The 17,955-nt window shown below is 40.0% G+C and overlaps 1 protein-coding gene across 3 annotated transcripts in view; it reads left to right on the forward strand.

Moving 5' to 3' along the window:
* Positions 1 to 12,337: 12,337 nt before the first annotated feature.
* The window catches only part of FXR1 (FMR1 autosomal homolog 1), a 38,454-nt gene continuing 32,836 nt past the window's right edge, over positions 12,338 to 17,955 (forward strand). The window contains exon 1 of one of the 3 annotated variants that reach the window (XM_031047091.2): positions 12,338 to 12,612. In XM_031047091.2, the coding sequence (XP_030902951.1) occupies positions 12,562 to 12,612 (51 nt within the window). In that variant the 5' untranslated portion in view covers positions 12,338 to 12,561. The remainder of the gene's footprint in view (positions 12,613 to 17,955) is intronic. The other 2 variants (XM_005146926.4, XM_005146927.3) reach the window with 2 other exon arrangements.

Below are 17,955 nucleotides of genomic sequence, written 5' to 3' on the forward strand. Positions count from 1 at the left end.
CCTTTCCAACTCTAACTATTCTGTGATTCTATAGGTCAGTATTTAGCAAGATGAGATTTGCTTATGTAAATTCTGCTACTTGTGTTTGAAACTGATAGTGGCTGTTAATCAACAGCACTCAAAAACAAGGCATGCCCAGCTTCAGACTTACGTGGAACTATGGGTTTGGAGGACTGTCTCTATGATTACTTTTTTTCTGCTCCTTCTCTCTTGAGGATTCCTAGAAAAATATATTTCATCCACGAACTCTAGTGTTATTCTAATTTGGTGATATAAATTTCATTTATTTGTGCACTGTTTTCACAGACTCAATTTAATGTGCCATCTTCCTCTGCCACGCAACACGGATGAGTGAGGAAGAACCAAAACTTTTCCAAAAAATGAAAGAAAGGCTTTATCATATGAAGCTTAAACAGAAAAGCAAGAGTGACAGGATTTCCACACAACTGAAGGATTATCTTCTTTAAATATGTAACTCATGTTTGCTCTTTATGGATATATTGTTAGACTGTATGTTCAGCTCTCTCAAGAGGCATTTAGGACTTCAAATGCAGTAATAAATTAATTTGCAAGATAGAGACAATAATGAAAGATTCAATTTCAAACCAGTGACGTGAAACTTCACTGGAATTTTCAAACATTAAAAAGCATAAATGACAACATTATTTACTTTTGTAAATGATCCCACCAATGAAGTAAAATACGTGACTGACAGCATTAGGAAGAGTAGCTCCTTTTTTTTCTCTACAAAGAGATGTGACTTACAACAGTGTTATTCTTTGCTTTCTTCCACATCACTTGGCCACCCCAGTCCCCTGCAAGGCCAGTCACAAGAGTGAGGGCAGATTAGAGATCTGGTGTATGCAGTCCTTGCTTTTTCTTAGATAACCAAGGTTACTCTTGGAAACAAGGAGGTGATGAGCTGACACCCGTCATCTAAGAAAAGAAACCATTAGTTTACTCAGAGGCCAATACAAAGCTACCAGATGGGAACAGTTTTCTGTCACTATCTATCAAGGCTAGAGCACAGCTATCCAGCCTTCTGTGACATCAATTTTATGCTGAGAACACAGCAGTCTCAAAAAACACTGAAGAGCCATTTACTTGTAAAGCATAGGAAACATCTGTCAGGGACCAAAAGTGTTAAAGAAATGCTTAACAGTGCATTGAGTTGGCAGATTCTTAGGCTCTGATTACAGGAAAAACATTAGCAGTGAAAGTCCACAAGATTTATCCTAATTTATCAGATTACTTCCTCAGAAACTCTCCTTTTGAACTGCTCTTCAACAGAAGAACAAATGTGTAGACTTCAATGCTTAATAAAGCTAAAAGCTTCTCCCTGGGGTAATTGAAATTTTTCTATCAAAGGGTAGATAGACCTGGTTGCAGCTGCAACAAAGAAGAAACATATAAAGCCAAGTGGAAAGCAGTTAGACAGCATTGGTGGTGTAGGACCATTGAACATGGTCTTGCTAATTGGAATCTATAGCACAGGACATTCAACTACATGCTGGGCAAATGACCCTGAAAGTTTCAAGTCTATCTAGTATAAAAAAATGTTCAGATGTAAAAATAATCATACGAATGATGGATTCTGTATCCTTGAATGGGCACAACCAACCAGAGATCTGGGTAACTGGCAAATTTCTTTTTTAAATAAGGCCCTTTGAGTCCCATATATGCATCTACTTTCACAAGCATTTCAAAACCTGTCTTCTAATAATTTCACACAGAGCTTTCAGAGAAGCAATGTTCAAAAGAATGAAAGTAATGAAACATAGCAAAGTTTTACATTTTTATTTCTGCACTTTGGGAAAATTCCTATTGAAGACAGAAGGCAGTTCAAATTGGAATTGCTTTACTGCCAACAAAAATGTGTGACTCTTGATCTAATGAAAAATTAGAGAGATAGAAAAGCAGAAGTAGACTTAGGAAGGATTTCAGTTACAGCAGGATGCAGCCCTTATTGCATTTGTAGTTCAAACTGTGATCTCTAAGGAGACCTAAATTGCTCTAGAGTCTGGAATTTAGGGTATTTGAGTCTTTATTTTCTCAGAGGAACAAGTATGGGTATCTAAGGCATCAGCCTTTACTGTCATGCATTTAGAAAACATATTTTTATTTAAAATAAAATATAATTTCATGCTATGAAAATGTTAAATTCTTAAAACATGTAATATAATTAAAGGTTTTTCAAAATGGTTAAATAATGTGGAACTTGGGATTGTTTTCAGTTTCCAGTCCTGCAAGCTTATTTGTAAAAGCCTGCTTTTATTTTGCACAGAAAAAGCCATTGTATTTTTGATTGTTACCAGTATGCAAGGATTTGCTGGATCAAAATCTAAACTATGATTATCACATGCTCTGTAGCTTTGTGAACACTCCTGGGAAATGAAACAGCTTTAACAGAAAAAGATGGAATTATCTCTATACTTCACCATGTGCTAACATACAAAGACGTCAGAACAAGCTCCCTTGGGCATTGGAAATACCTTGCCCATGCTGCTTTGGCATTCCAAAGAGGCTAAGTACCTTGCTGAAAGGCAGGGTATCTTAGCGTGAATGCAACGCTAAGTTGTGTGGCTATGCTGCTTCCCACGGAAATGCTACTTCATTCAGAGCTTAGTCCAGTATCTCAACTGGACGCTGTGTGGTACAGCCATGCTCACACAGTTCAGACAGTAAAAGAACTGTGATCAAATTTCTGCTCCAAACCAGTAATAGATTTGAACTTGAATTTCCAAATACCAGCAAACATGATGTTAGATATGAGTTAGTCTCATGGGTTAATGTTGTACAGATCTTCTACCATCTCTTCTTCCATCTCTTCTTCCATTCTTTTTTTACTTATAAAAAGCACGTGAATGTCAGAGGTGACAATTGTGTATTTTTATGTATTCTGTAGAATTGTTTTTTCTCTTGACTTTCCTTATTTATCACTCATTTTATCTACCATCCTCTTACCTTGTTCATTCCTCAAACTCTTTTTTTCTTCATCAAAGCCTAAATTTTGAGCCTTTCTTTCTTCTGCTGTTCTCATCCTGCTGTTCTTGACTTTTTCTGCCGTTTGTCTCCTCCTTCTTCCTATTTCTTTTCTTGCATATTTCATCTGTTTGCATTAACCCTCCTCAGCCCCTCCTTTTGATGACTCTAATGTATTTGGTTTTTGATGATTAGCTACCTCTTTGCCACTATCTAAAGCATTTTAAGTGGTGAACAGAGGAGCTCCTTTCTGAGGTACTGAATAAGCCCAGCAGGAAAAGTCCCAGGCTGGAGACTTAACTCCACTGGGACAGGAGAGAACAACTGAGCATGTACAGCTGTGGAAACAGCAGGTTAAAATACCTTGGGTTTAGTGCTCAGTTATGTCTTGTGTCAAGGAATCACTGGTGAAACCAGGAACTGCAGTGTCTAATATGCCAGAGAGCCTACAGCATTTTGCATCAGGGTATCAAACAACTGAAAAAAAAGGAAGCAGCATTGTGCTGAAGACATGATATCCTGAACACTTGTGCAATGATATCATTGATTAGATCAAAAGGATGATCAGTTTTGTCGTATCTATCAGATGTGTCCACTTTATCACTAAAGTAGCTTCATACATTTCCCTTCTCATCTCAGCAGATAAGCAGTCTGGGAAAATACTATGCTATTAATGGAACAATATTTTTAGAAAGATGGAAAAAAGAAAAAGGCAAGAGTCCAGATTTTATCCCACCCTCTTCAGTTGTGTTTGTGATACAACTGGTACACATGAACCAGAGGAAGGTCATCTCAGTTGAAAGAGCAATCACAAAAGCTACAGAAAACTTTTTAATATTTTAACTTCTTGATAAACCATTTCACTAAAATGCTATCTGTTCCATACTTCCTCATTGTATCTGACAGTAAAGCAGGGCTTCACGAAGTGTATATTTATGTGTTGTCAATCACTAGCTGTCTTGCAAACATAACAATGTGCATATTTAATCCCTTATTTTTAGTATTTAATCTCTTAAAGACAGTGCCTATTACTAAAGTAATAGGAAAGGTTCCCTGATTTTTTGATGAAGTTTAATACAATCCATTTGAGGAGAACAACTGATGTTGAGAACCTGACACTGACAAACAAATATTCTTAGTACTTCATCTGTGAAATGCTTATCTTTGACCCTAGGGCATTGAGACTATTTATCTGCAGGTTTTTATATATTTGTTTAAGAGCCATATACACAACCCCCACCATATTGGTGGGACTTCTCAGAGGAACCTGAAAATATGTCTATACAGAATGATTTACATTACTGTTCTGCCAACAAATTAGCAGAAAACTTTCTTCTCAACTCTGTCCTTTCTTGAAGATTAAGACAACTATTTAAAGTCATTCCCTTCCATTGAGATACTAAATAAAATACCTACCTAAATACTTTGCTTTACTGGTGCCTTCAAAAAGTAAAGTGTGGCAAGACAGAGACCTGCTTTTGAAACTCTTCACAGCAAAGTACCTTGAGCTGACAACCAATCTCTTCTTGAAATTAATTATTCTGTGCTTTAGATTATATCAGGTAATCCTATAACATCAGAAATAAGCTTTTCAGTTTGTTTACTTAACAGTTTCACACAGATGCATTGCTAATATCTTCCTACCTGTGTGTACCCCCTCGCTCTTCCATACTGCATTTCTTCATGTGGATTGATGTGCACCCCTGTTCTATTTCAGATACACCTTTAAGTGCTTTTTTTTGTTGATGTTTTGTGGCACTAAATTCTTGTGCCTGAGATCATGTATTTATGACAGCAACATGCCTGCCCACTGTCCATTGTCTCTCACCAATCATGCTCAGGACTTCAATGCTTTTTAGAGTAGGCTCCAACTTTAACAATTACATAGTAATACTCAGATCCAACAATTAAATGGGTTCATTTAATATTTGCAAGAAATAGCTAGTAATTTGTATCACAGAAATGTACATTACCTGAAACCCCGCTCTGGTCCAGTTCAGCACTAGAAATCCAGATACCTCTTCACATGACACACTAAAAGTTGACTCAGGTGTCAAGTCAAAACAAGGGTAGTTTAGCTCCTCTGAGGATCAAACAAGTATGAAAACTGGTTCAGCAACAGAGGAAAAATACTATTCTTTCCTAGTTTCCATTAAAAGTATTCAGAAGACAGTATTTGAGTTTGTGTGAGTGACAACAGTGATAGGAAGGATATAACTCTTGGAGATGATAAATTCTAGGCTTGGATATCTAAAGCTAATATCATGACAGGCCTTTCCACACCATAACTTCACCGTGACTTCACACTATCAGGTTCCTCTCTGATGCTCAGCACATTTCACTTCCTGGCTTGGAGCTAAGTCAAGCACAAGGTTATTTTTGGTCAGCTGCATCCATAGCAATTCAAAAGACGCAGATGCAAAGTGATAATGAAAATTACCAACCCAATCCCATGAAAAGTTGTGTTGTGACTGGATGAGCTTCAGACCATTGCATAAAGTCCATTAAACAGCAGTGTTCTCAGTTTAGGTCATTAAAATTTCAGTGAAATGATTTTGCAGTTTCTTTGCATTGTGCCAGAATGAACATTGCATTTACAGCAGGCATTGCCTAGTGCTTCTCTTTGCTTTTAGAATGACATCAAATTTTTATTTTGCTTACTTTCCTGTGCTGCTACTGAGAAAAAAGAACACCAGCAAGTAATCATAAAGTTAGGTCATCCAGCATGAAAAAAAAGGGTTCATTTGTTGTCATTCATTGTGAAATTGCCTGCATACAGTAGTCTGTTGCCTGGATGTATGGTTTTCTTTTCCTGATGATGCACATTATTTTGTGGACTTTGAACAAATGAAACTTGAATCATATTACTCATGATTAATTTGAGCAATCTGACCAATTTGGTGGCCTTCTATGACCGGACAGGGGTAGAGCAGTTGAGGGGTAGAGCAGTTGACGTCATCTACCTGGACTTGTGCAAAAGTGTTCAACACTGTCCCACATGACATCCTTGTCTGTAAATTGGAGAGACATCAGTTTGATAGATGGACCACTCGGTGGATAAAGAGCTGGCTGGATGGCCGCACGCAGAGTTGTGGTCAATGGCTCAGTGTCCGGCTGGAGACCAGTGGTCTGGTGTCCCTCAGGGATCGGTGTTGGGACCGGTCTTGTTCAGCATCTTTGTTGGTGATATGGACAGTGGGATTGAGTGAGCCCTCAGCAAGTCTGCGGATGACACCAAGCTGTGTGGTTCGGTTGATACGCTGGAGGGAAGGGAAAGGGACCTTGACATGCTTGTGAGGTGGGCTGATGCCAGCCTCATGAAGTTTAACCATGCCAAATGCAAGGTCCTACACCTGGGTCAGAGCAATCCCAGGCAAAGCTACAGGTTGGGCACAGAAAAGATTCAGAGCAGCCCCATGGAGAAGGACTTGGGAGTGTTGGTCGATGAGAAACTTAACATGAGTCAGCTTCAGTGTGTGCTCGCAGCCCAGAAAGCCAACTGTATTCTGGGCTGCATCAAAAGGAGTGTGACCAGCAGGTTGAAGGATTCTGCCCCTCTACTCTGCACTTGTGAGACCTCACTTTGAGTATTGTATACTGTTCTGGTGTCCTAAAAAAAGATATATAACTGTTGAACAAGTCCAGAGGAGGGCCATGAGGATGATCAGGGGACTGAAGCACCTCCCGTATGAAGACAGGCTGAGAAAGTTGGGGCTGTTCAGCCTGGAGAAGAGAAGGCTGCATGGAGACCTCATAGCAGCCTTCCAGTATCTGAAGGGGGCCTACAAGGATGCTGGGGAGGGACTCTTCATTAGGGACTGTAGTGATAGGACAAGGGGTAATGGGGTAAAGCAGTAAACTTAAAACAGGGGAAGTTTAGATTGGATATAAGGAGGAAGTTCTTTACTGTAAGGGTGATGAGGTACTGGAATGGGTTGCCTGGGGAAGTTGTGAATGCTCCGTCCCTGGTGGTGTTCAAGGCCAGGTTAGGCAGAGCCTTGGGTGATACGGTTTAGTGTGAGGTCTTCCTGCCCATGGCCAGTTCCTTTCCAACCCTAACTATTCTACGGTTCTATGATTCTATTATTACTTCGGCATAAATGCAAGCTATAGTCAAACCCAATTTTCCTTTAATATCGGTTGTTGATGTCTTCTTTACATAATTTGTACTGAGCTAGTACTCAGTGACTTTCTTTTTTAGTCTGTATTAACAGGAAGTAGAATACAATAGTATACACCTATTGTGGATTATTAACACTTCGTCATTCTAAACATAGCAAGTTTTTAACCCCCTCACTGTGAAACCTTTTAAGTTCTGGACACAAAACTAAATGTGAGTTTTATCAGCCATAATGCAAAAAACTGAACTAGCTCCAAATATTTTCCCTTTCAAGGAATGTGTAAATAACTACAAAAGTTAATTTACAATAAGAAGAACACGTGATTTTCTTCTTTCTCTGATTTCTATAGCAGACAGAAGGTTTTAAGCTGCACTGCACAAAAATGTTTTTACATACACTCACTTAGCAACACCTTTTGTGGATCCTATTTTCAGAAGTGGTGTCTGCTTACAGATGCATGCAGATGTATCTGGGTATGGCACACTCAGTTCAGCTAACCTCCAGACAAATATTCATGCAGTCGTAAAGGTCAGGAATGCACTTGTAAAAGGCTGCTGAAAATTGATAGAGATTCTTCTTCAGCTCAATATTCAAGTAGTGCAAAAATCACAGTGAAGAACAAATTAAAACAAAACACAGGTTTTTCTTTTGGAGATTTCTTTCAGTTTTAACAATAAACCATTGGGCCTTTATACAGTGGCAGCCCAGGAGGACAATCTCTAAAAAAAATCTCTATTGAGACCACCAGTGTTGTGCTATAAACCATCAGATCCCTTGCTCTACTTGCACAAGTCTATTTGAACTGATTTTATAAGTCTCACAAACTTCCTTCCTCTAGCCAAGTACAACTGGTGGAGCAAAGAAAACATAGACATAAATGAGTAAACCCCACACACTCAGAAGCATGTACTTTTTCAAACTGATTATCCATGACTTTTCCTGAATTGTAATGTAGTTAAATCATTTGGTAAGACATGAGACCAGTATGATCTTATCTAGTAATATCATTCTAATATTCACCTGTGTTGCTTGTCTGCACTGAGGATTAAGGATGCGCAGTAATTTACAGAGGGTGTAAGTGCTGCCAGTTGCTGAAGCTTCTGCTAAGGCTGGAAGTGCCTGGATGGACATCTCATAGCTATGAGCCTCCTGCCAAAATTTCAGAATGAGCAACTGAACAGAAGAGGTTTTTACCCACTTAAAAGGTGAAGCTAGATTAATTTTTATTATTTTTTTTTTATGGCACAAGTTGCTAAGTGTCAGCATTTCCCTTTGCTGAATGGAATGCAAGACCCAGGTTATACCACTCTGCGTTTGTGAGTAAATGCACAAGTTTTAATTTAACAGACCTTGATTTTTGACTGATTATTTTTTTACCAAATGTGCTAAGAAATTATGCTTCTGGGGTTTCATTTTTCTGAAGGGTGGGCAATATGTTCAGTAAAACACAGTGACACTCCTTGGTTTGGTATCAGCAAAGATACCGAGTTAATTGGCAGGTGACTGATTAGTTTAAAACTAGGTTTTTTTTCCCCTCCCCCTCCGGAAGAAGCTCTCAGCCTATTAGCAGTTTAAGAGAGCCATCAATTTTTTGCACAGCTTCATCCTTCATTGCTATTTTGAGGAGTTATATTGTTGATTCTGTCGTTGTCTTGCTTCTGCTCAAGTCCCTGAAAATGCGTAAAATTTGTGTGTTTGTGGATAAGATTAACATTAAGAGAGTCTGATGCCAGAAGGTCCCAGCAGGACAACTCCATACTGATCTACAGTTACACAGATGATACTATTTCCATGAATTCATTTTTGTATGAACCAATGAATATCGAATCTTTATTTAAAAACTGCAGGTGATAAGAATCTAAGCAGGCATTTCTATTTTTTCTCTTAACTTGGTACTTGCAAATTGTGGCAAAAAAAATCATTCCTGCAAAATATTAGAACTCTGCTGTGATATTGCTTCATTGTAAGCTACATTTTCAATCCCTGTGTTTGTGGCTTTCTCCTGAACCCTCTCCAGTTTGTCCACATACTTCCTGAATTTTAGACAATGGTATCTGGAAGGATGGGGGTGGGGGTTGATTGTTTATTTGTTGGAATCAATATTTTCAAAGTCTCGTATCTTGAAAATATGGTTTATATTGCCCATGATGTATCACCATCATAAATGCTTTTTTCATCCTAAAAGTATACAGGCTTTATTAACTACCATTATTTCATTTTGAAAGGCTGCTCCCAAAGCTTCTTCGACCTTCCATTTTAACCTCTAATTTCAAGACTAAATTTATTAATGGTCAGCCTATACCTATTTGGTATAGGTTTTTTTGCTATTATATATTTTCTATTATATATCTTTTTATAGCAAAATATATTTATTTATATAGCATGTAATTTTTATATTATTTATACAGCATATTTTAATAGCAAATTATTTTTAGCAAATTAATATAGCAAACTATATTATATATCTTTATATAGCAAATATTAATATTTGCTATTATATATCTTTTTGCTAGTCCTGTTTTCTGTCTTTTCAAGCCTTAGTCTCTCATTGGTAATTATCCTTTCTGTGTGCCTTATATTTGAAGACAACAATCCTAACCCTGCAGTGTTTAAACCTTTACCCTTCTTTTTGCTCACTTGAATAAGCAAACCCTTTTCCTGCTCATTCCAACCAATGATCCCAAGGATACTGAATCCTACTATTTCTCTCTTACTGTCCTTCTGGCATGATGAAGCTTGCTCTCCTCCTGTGTTGCTGAATAGTTTCAAGAGAACAGAGAGTGGTTCAACTAGACTTACTCATAGCATCTTCCTGACCAGAACTGCTCTATGAATTGTAGGTGGCAGTTTCACTGTGGGTGTTGCCAAATGAAAACTAGAAAATAATCACCTTATGCAGTCTTGTGAAAGAAGTTGTAACTAGCTACTACCAGAGGAAGACTTCTGAGTTCCTGAGGCTGAGTAAAAAAATGAACCTCCTTTTTTAAGTTAAATTTAGTAATTACTTCTAATTTTACATTAAGTGAAATATAAGAGATTCATCCTCACCAGTCTCACTGGTGTGCTACAGTTATGGCCCCCAGCCTAATAATAACCCTCTTCTACCTGTTTTCACCTACCTATAGCAATCTGTCTCAATATTAATCTGTAAACAACCCTGCCCTTTTAACTACTATCATGAGCACACTTCCAAAAAAACAAATTTTATCAGGCGAATTCAGATGCAGATTGCCTTGGCTCAAGCCAGTTCTCGTTATCGTTACTGACCAGAGATGTGCCCCATTTTGCAGATGTGGATACCCAGGCACTCCACACAGTTCTGAAGTCTTCTTGTTAATGTGTTCTATTTTTACCCCTGGGGACAGCAACTCATGCATAGCTTGGTTTTGTGTTTTGGTTTGGCTTTTTAGGGTTTTTTTTGGGTTTTGGTTTTTTTGGGTTTTTTTTTTTTTTTTAAAGAAACAAACCTGAACACCCCTTTTTACCAGTTGATATTGAGAGTCTGTGTCTTGGAAGCTGAATAAATGACCCTATGACTATTCCACCTTGTGGCAATGAAAAATTTTTGGCATGGATTTTTTTGTAGCATAACATTTGCTTCATATTGTCAGGTTTCATATTTTATCTTGGAAAGTTCTGAGCCAATAGGAAAGGGGGAATCTACCATTCTGTAACAAGGGCTCTCTTACCTATGCATGACCCAGGCACCATTAAAAGAATAAATTGTGGGTAATTTCTAAAGGTTTAAACAATATGTACAATCAATGATATCCTCCAGCATTCCTGTGGAATAAATACGATGCAAGAATGAGAATATTCATGTGCACAGCATAGGAAAACAGTAGATCACATAATCGCTTTTTTTCATAAACGCCATCTCACAGCCAAACAAAAGCATGAGTTATTGAGTGGAAAAACATGGTGTTCTTTGGAACAAGCAGAGCCTATTGGGTTTTTTCCCCAATTAATTTGTTTCTCGTTTCCCTTCATGCTTCACCACAATGGCATGAGGCTCTACTGTCCACAAAGCCTGTAACTTCAGCTCCACCTATGGCCTGCAGTTTTTCCCCAAAAGAACCCTCCCAGCTCACCCCGACACCCTCAGATTACTCATTGGATAATACGAGCATGGTGTATAAATGGTCAAAGAGTTGCCTGCTTGCCATCTGGCACATGTGAGGTTAGCCAGCAGGATGCAAGTAAGGCCGACAATGTTGACCCCATCTTTCCCTCAGCTGTGACACATTTGCTCAGTATCCAGCTTTCCCAAATAATCTAGGCTTACATTATCCAAAATCCTTCTCACAGACATGGCTAACACTGGCAAAAAAAAAAAAAAAAAGCTGCAATGGGATATTAGCATGGAAAAACTGAAAAATGAGAACATTTGATGGGTAGAATACCATGATGTACTCCTCTTCCTGACGTCTAATAGGAAAGATCAGTAGAAAGGGCATTTGAAAGTACTGTTATTGGTATTTGACGCTACTGAAAAAAATATATATGCAATTTGGCAAAGATACAGGCCTTTCATCAAACCCTGCATGACTAAGCTTATGTGAACACTGTCCTCATAGCAAAAACGGGAACTGTTGTGTTGTGAGGGTCATCGAATAGCAAAGTCATTCTATAATGGTTTGTCTTTTCCTCTTTGCAGCAGTACTTGCAAGAAAGGACAGCCTCCAGATGAGCGATTCGCCACGGCCCCGGGCCCGTGAGAAGGAGCCGCTGGTGTGTGATCGAGCTCGGAAAAGGGGAGCTCCCGCCCCACGAGGCAGGCCGGAGCACAGGAGGGACAAAGGCAGCAGAATAACGCCAACGTGAAAGCAAGGTGCACGGGTGAATGACAGGCACCATCTTGATTGCACCGGGCGACGCGCCAGGGTGCCTGAGGCGACTCGGGAACGGAAGGTGTCTCCCAAGGCCCTGCCTTTTGAAACATGAAAAAAAAAAAAAAAAACAACACAAAACAAAACAATCACAAAGACAAAACAAACAAAACACCGCTTTTTTTTCCTGCAGCGATGCGGCTTGCAGCGCCGCTACTTCCTCCATTAGCACAAAATTGGTGGCGCCCGCGGGGCCGAGGCGAGACTACCGGACCACGGGCGCCTTAGTACGGGCGGGGTGCTATCCCCTCAACCACTGAGCCGGCCACCAGCTGAGTGTGCGCGACAGCCGGTAGCTCCCACTCCCGCCGGCCGCGGCGGGGGGAGACGGCGGCTGCCGGCCGCACTACCCGCAGGGAACGCCCCACTTCGCCTGCAGTGAGATCCCCCCTTCCTGCCCTCAGCGTGGGCAGACCCACCGCGCGCCGCGGGTGAAGGAGGGGCGGGGCGGTGCCGGAGCGGCCCCAACCCCACGGGGAGCGGGCAAAGGGGGAGGGGGAGTCCGGCAGCGCTCCCCCCCGTGGTGACAGTTTCTAGAAGCACGTCCCGACGTCCTTTGCGGTCTGAACATGGAGGAGCTGACGGTGGAAGTGCGCGGCTCTAACGGGGCCTTCTACAAGGTATCGGCTCGGGGAGGGTGCGGCGGCGGGCCCGGCGCGGTTCGGGTAGCGCGGGGGCGGCCTTCCGGCGGCTTCAGCACCTGGCCGCAGGCGGGTGGCCGTTACTGGCTTGGGGGGGAGGCTCCTGAGCCGGGCCGCGGAGGAGGGGAGGGTGAGGGGGGAAGGGCGTTGGGGGAAGGTATCTGGGTTTGGTGTGGGCGGTAGGGGAGGGGGCTACGGAAAGGGGGGGTCGGCGTGAGTGGAGGCGGCCGAGAGGCGGTGGGGATGGAAAGGGGCGGCGGTGGCTAGGGAAGGTGGGGACGAGGCGGGCTGATACGGGCTCCTCTCAGGGGAGGTTCATGTGTCGGAGAGAGGGAGAGCGCTGGCTAGGCCTTGGGAGAGCAGATGCACAGCACCGGGATTCGCTCAGACTTCATTTTGGAAAGGGCGGGTGGGCGTGGGGAGGGTATTTTTGGATGAAGTATGGGCTTTGGGTGAGATGAGCTGAGCCGAGCCGATAATAATAATAATTCTAAAATATTTTTTAAAATTCTTAAGGATTTCGAGTTTATTTATGCCATCAGAAAGCTTCCTTCGCCATCACCCTCCCTGGAATGTCAGGATGTTACAGGATCAATGCAATATGCTCTCAGCTGTTGCCCGTCAGTCATTTTGCCCTAAGCCTGGCTTCAGATATTTAAGAATCTCAGCTCTTTTTATGGCAATAGCCTTCTGTCTTCCTTTCCAGGAGGACTGATTCCAGACAGTATTGTGTGCATGCAGTGTAGCTATGATCTGGCAGTATTAATCCCAGGACTCTCTCTAGGTATTGTGCCCAACCGCATACACAGGGTGCTATTGCACATGCAGTATTATGCTGGGGGGGCGGGGTACGGGGTCTTTTTTTTTTTTTTTTGTCTTCCCTCTTTCTCTGCCTGAATTTCCTGTGTGCAGCTGTGGATTTGGCTTGGAAGTCATGTGGTAATTGTACAGTATGTAAAGGCAGTCGGTGTTTAAGGGATTGTAACCAGCTGACTTCAGGAGTTAGTTCTTTCAACTGGCTGTCTATTAAAAGAGACCAATAGGAGATCCTGTTATGAGGAAGGAATGTAATGGGGTAAGCTATATCCCCTTAAGAGGTAAACCTCTTAAGTTTTTACCAAAACCGGTGAGTTTTTAATTTTGTAAATTGGATGCATTTTTAATTGGACTTGAAATACCACACAGAAACAAACATCAGAATCTTTCATATTTAGACTGGGATACTCCAAATAGAATTTTGGTTTTTTTTCTTGCCCATCAGAAAGCCGAGAGTTTGGAGACACTCTTCTTAGCTTTCCATTTTTTAACTTGCGATCTTGGATAACTTTATAAACCATGGATTACTTGCCTCCTCTTCTTAAGAGGAACATGAGACTAATAGGATTTTCAGGAGGTGTACTGAATTCTTGGACTGCAGGGATATGTGTGCAGAGAATTTATTACAATAAGCCAAACTTAAAATCTGCAATGGTGGTATCTCCATCAAAGTCAGTAAAAATTGTCAGGCTTTGATCAAGACTATAACGTGGCTTTAGCCTGTGAGCAGTGACCAACAAAAGTAAAAAAATTTACTTAAAAGTGGCATTACTGGCTTTCAGATCAATGAAATGGGGATTAAGTCCAGTGATGGCATCTTCCTGGTTAATAAAGTGAGTTTATAATGATGGGACCCATTGTAACCAAAGTCCCAACTCAATAATCCACTGTTAATGTGAAGGAGTATGGAAAACCCCACATAACCCCCCCCCCCCCAAAAAAATTAAAACCTAATAAACCAGACACAGCTTCAGAAGGTTATTCTTGTGAGCTACATGCAATGAGTGACTCCATTTTGTGAGTCTTACTGTTGAGGTAGGCAGAGAATATATGTACATTTTGTAACTACATGACACCACTAGTAACTTTCTGTTTTAAACTTTCTGAGGCAAAGGAGGGATGCCTGTCAGTTTTATTTAGAAAGTACCCTATTTTGGACACTGATAGCATTGCATTGATAATAGCATTTGTAAGATAATGGGATTTGGTTCATCTTGTCTAAGCCCCATGTCACTGTATAGAAAGAAGGTGGCAGAAATTTTCTGAAGAGCAAAATTTGTATGATAGGATGAAATTTCAGGTTTGCCCTCAGAACAGCCTGAATTCAGATTCATTAGCACAGCATGCCTCCCAGTAAATGAGATGAGAAGGATCCTGCTATGCCAACAGAGATAAACCCCAGATAATTATGTAAACAATTGCATGTCAGATTTTTTTTAATGAGTTATTAATATGATCTGCAATTTAGCTGTGGTAGAATAAATGTAGTTATTAAATCTACTGGAACATTATAGTGGGGTCTTCAGTTATTAGAGATAGGACCATCATAAATTATGTTCTTTATAGGTTCTGTTGTTCCTATAATAATTCTTCATTTTGGTAAAATTCAGTTTTAACAGGGAATTCTTTTTATCTGTATTTATACTGATAGTTGTTATAAATTAGTAAGGAAAATTATGTTCTTTATTAAAATACATGTGACATCTAAATATATTTTTTGTGATGCATAAACTGGTGAACAGTAACTTGTTGCGGCAGACACCCCAACTTAACCTTTTTATGCTCTGTCCTATACAAAAAATATTATGGTCTAAATTTAATCTTTTATTTCGAAATCTGCAAACCAGTTTAAGGGTTGGTTGGTTTGTTGTTTTTTGGGGGGTGGGGGTGGTGTTTATTTGTTTTTGGGGTCTTTTTTTGTTTGTTTGGTTTTGGGTTTGTGTTGTTTTTTGGTTTGGGTTTTTTTTCTTTTCTTTAGATAAGGAATATAATCCAGAGAACAGGATAGCATTTACCTTGTATTTTATCTCAGGTTTGCAACCAATATATGGGAGAGCCTGTGTTTAGCCACTCCCTGCAGCTCAGAAGACTTTGCTTATATCATGTTGAGCACCCACTGCCTTTAGAGAACAGATGGCACTGATGTGGCTCAGAGTAGTTATGGTCTTTTGAAAAAAAGGTGAGGTTTGTATTGTGGAACAGGGAGGAGAATGGACAGGGTTCATGAACCCTAGTAGTTAAGGATTTGTATACATTAAAAGTATGCTTAGGACTTCCTGAGGGCAGAATGGTTGATGCTTTCTAGGTGAGTGCTAGATTGCAGGTTATTTTTTTTATCTTTAGGATTTTAGATTTTTTTTTTCATTATTTTTAGCCGTTTCACATTAAGAAATAATATCTGTATGTTTTTGTTTGGCCCCTAAGTGGGTTGGAGAAAGTGAAAGTTGAGTACTCCCAGCCTTATCTTGGCATGACTGCAGTGTTTTCAGGATGAGGGTTCTTTGTGTCATTAAGATCATTAAGTAATTCACAGAATCACAGATGGTTGAGGTTGGCAGAGACTGTGGGAGGTCATCCTGTCCACACTCTGCTCAAGCAGGGCCACCTAGAACTGGTTGCCCAGGACCATACCCAGATGGCTTTTGAATATCTGAGAATGGAGACTGCAACCTCCCTGGACAACCTGTGCTCAGTCACCCTCTCAGTAAAAATAAATAGTGTTTCCTGACATTAATACAGGATCTCCTGTATATTTGTGTCCATTGCCTCTGGTCCTACCAGTTGTGAAGTGTATCTGCAGCTCTAGGCAAATTCATACAAGATCTGTGTTTCAGTATGTGCCTGTTGCCTCTGGTCTTGCCAATTGTGAAGGGTGTCTGTGCAGCTCTGGGCAAGAATAAGACAAAAGTTTCTGTTCTGTCCAGTATCTCAGCCTGCATATGCCCACTTGTATGCAGATTAGAAGCCTGTTCTGCACATTATTCATGAGTTCAGATGTCAGTTTACATGAAGCAGGTTGGGCCTTACAATAAAATGATACCATTGAACACCATATAATATCCTCTGAAAAAATCCAGTGTGTTTTTCATTGTAGGGACTCAGAGGTGCTGAAAACTTGACTAGTGTGTTGCATGCACTAGCGTTTTTTACTGTTCTAGAATGGTAGCTGTGTAGATTATGCTAGAGCATAAAATAGATAAAAATGTGAATATTTCAGTTCACAGGTTCAGAAGTGTTTACTTCTTGGTATGTTCCTCTTTCAAGAGGTGCAGTTGTTCTGATAACAGAACTAACTGAAGTGCTGGTAGTAGGAGTTGGCATCAGTCTCAAGGAAGAGACTAGCCAAAATACTGCAAAGGGAAAAATGATGAAAGAGAAGCACGCAGCATTTCTGCACGTGTAGAGTGTCAAAACATGATGAGCTATTTGGTGTAAGAAAAAGTTTATACATCCATACGAAAATATAATGGTGTTTTAATTTTTCTTATATGTTTTCATTAGTAACTCTGAAAATAACTTTAAATTCTCCTGACTGTTTTATAGCTTGGTGGTTATTCAGATGGGAAACTGTCATTAAGAGTGTAGCTTACACAGCTGTTTGTACCCAGTACCCAGTTACTGCACCATGAAACATGGTAGCTGGAATGACTTTTTTCTTTTTTTTTTTTTTTTCTTATTCAAAGATTTCTCTGTCTTGCAATGGTCAGCACTTAACTTGTTATATCCAGACCTAATGGGTGTGAGATTTCAGATGTTTTAAAGTTGTTCCTGATCTCTTGAAAGTTGTACAGTATACAGTGCAGAAAGCATGCGTAGTCATTACTACTGTTGATAAGCTGTTTGCTTGCCCCTTTTAGGCTGATAAAAGGGAGATGCCACAGACTGTATTTATGATGTACATCCTCAGTAGAGGGTGTCTTTCAGAAGTTTTGCCCTTTGGGAATACATACATGAGGAAAGCAGTATAAGTAGTGCGAGTCATTTAGGCTTTCATGACTAAGCCTAAACCAGGGGATTCGGCACTGAATTCTTAACTGTCTGTCATAAGGACCTTTGAATTTACAAATTACAATTATGGCTGTGTGTGGAAGTAAGCAGTAATGTCATAAATTAAACTGTGGTTACTAAAATTGATATAATAGTTCAGGTTTTCTTTGTTACCTGATACATATTTGTAATGTATTTTCTGGCAAGCTAGACCTGCTTTCTTTTATCAATTCCTTGTATAAGCAGGTGCAGCTAATGACTTGTAAGGAAAAAAGTACTTTATGAAGTTGTTTTTTTTTCAGTGATTTGATTATTTACAAGTTTCCTGTATTTGCTTTGATTTTTTTTTTATTATTATTTCCTAGAGGAATCAGCATGGGATACATCCCTTAACAATAATTATTTAATGTATTTGTTACATGAAGCAGTTATATGACTGTTAATTAAAAATACTAATCTTTCTTACTTCTGAAAGGAGTGAAAAGATTGGTAATTGTATATGGGTTTCTTGACCTTTAT

The sequence above is a fragment of the Melopsittacus undulatus genome, chromosome 6, assembly GCF_012275295.1.
Source record: "Melopsittacus undulatus isolate bMelUnd1 chromosome 6, bMelUnd1.mat.Z, whole genome shotgun sequence".
Lineage (NCBI taxonomy): Eukaryota > Metazoa > Chordata > Aves > Psittaciformes > Psittaculidae > Melopsittacus > Melopsittacus undulatus.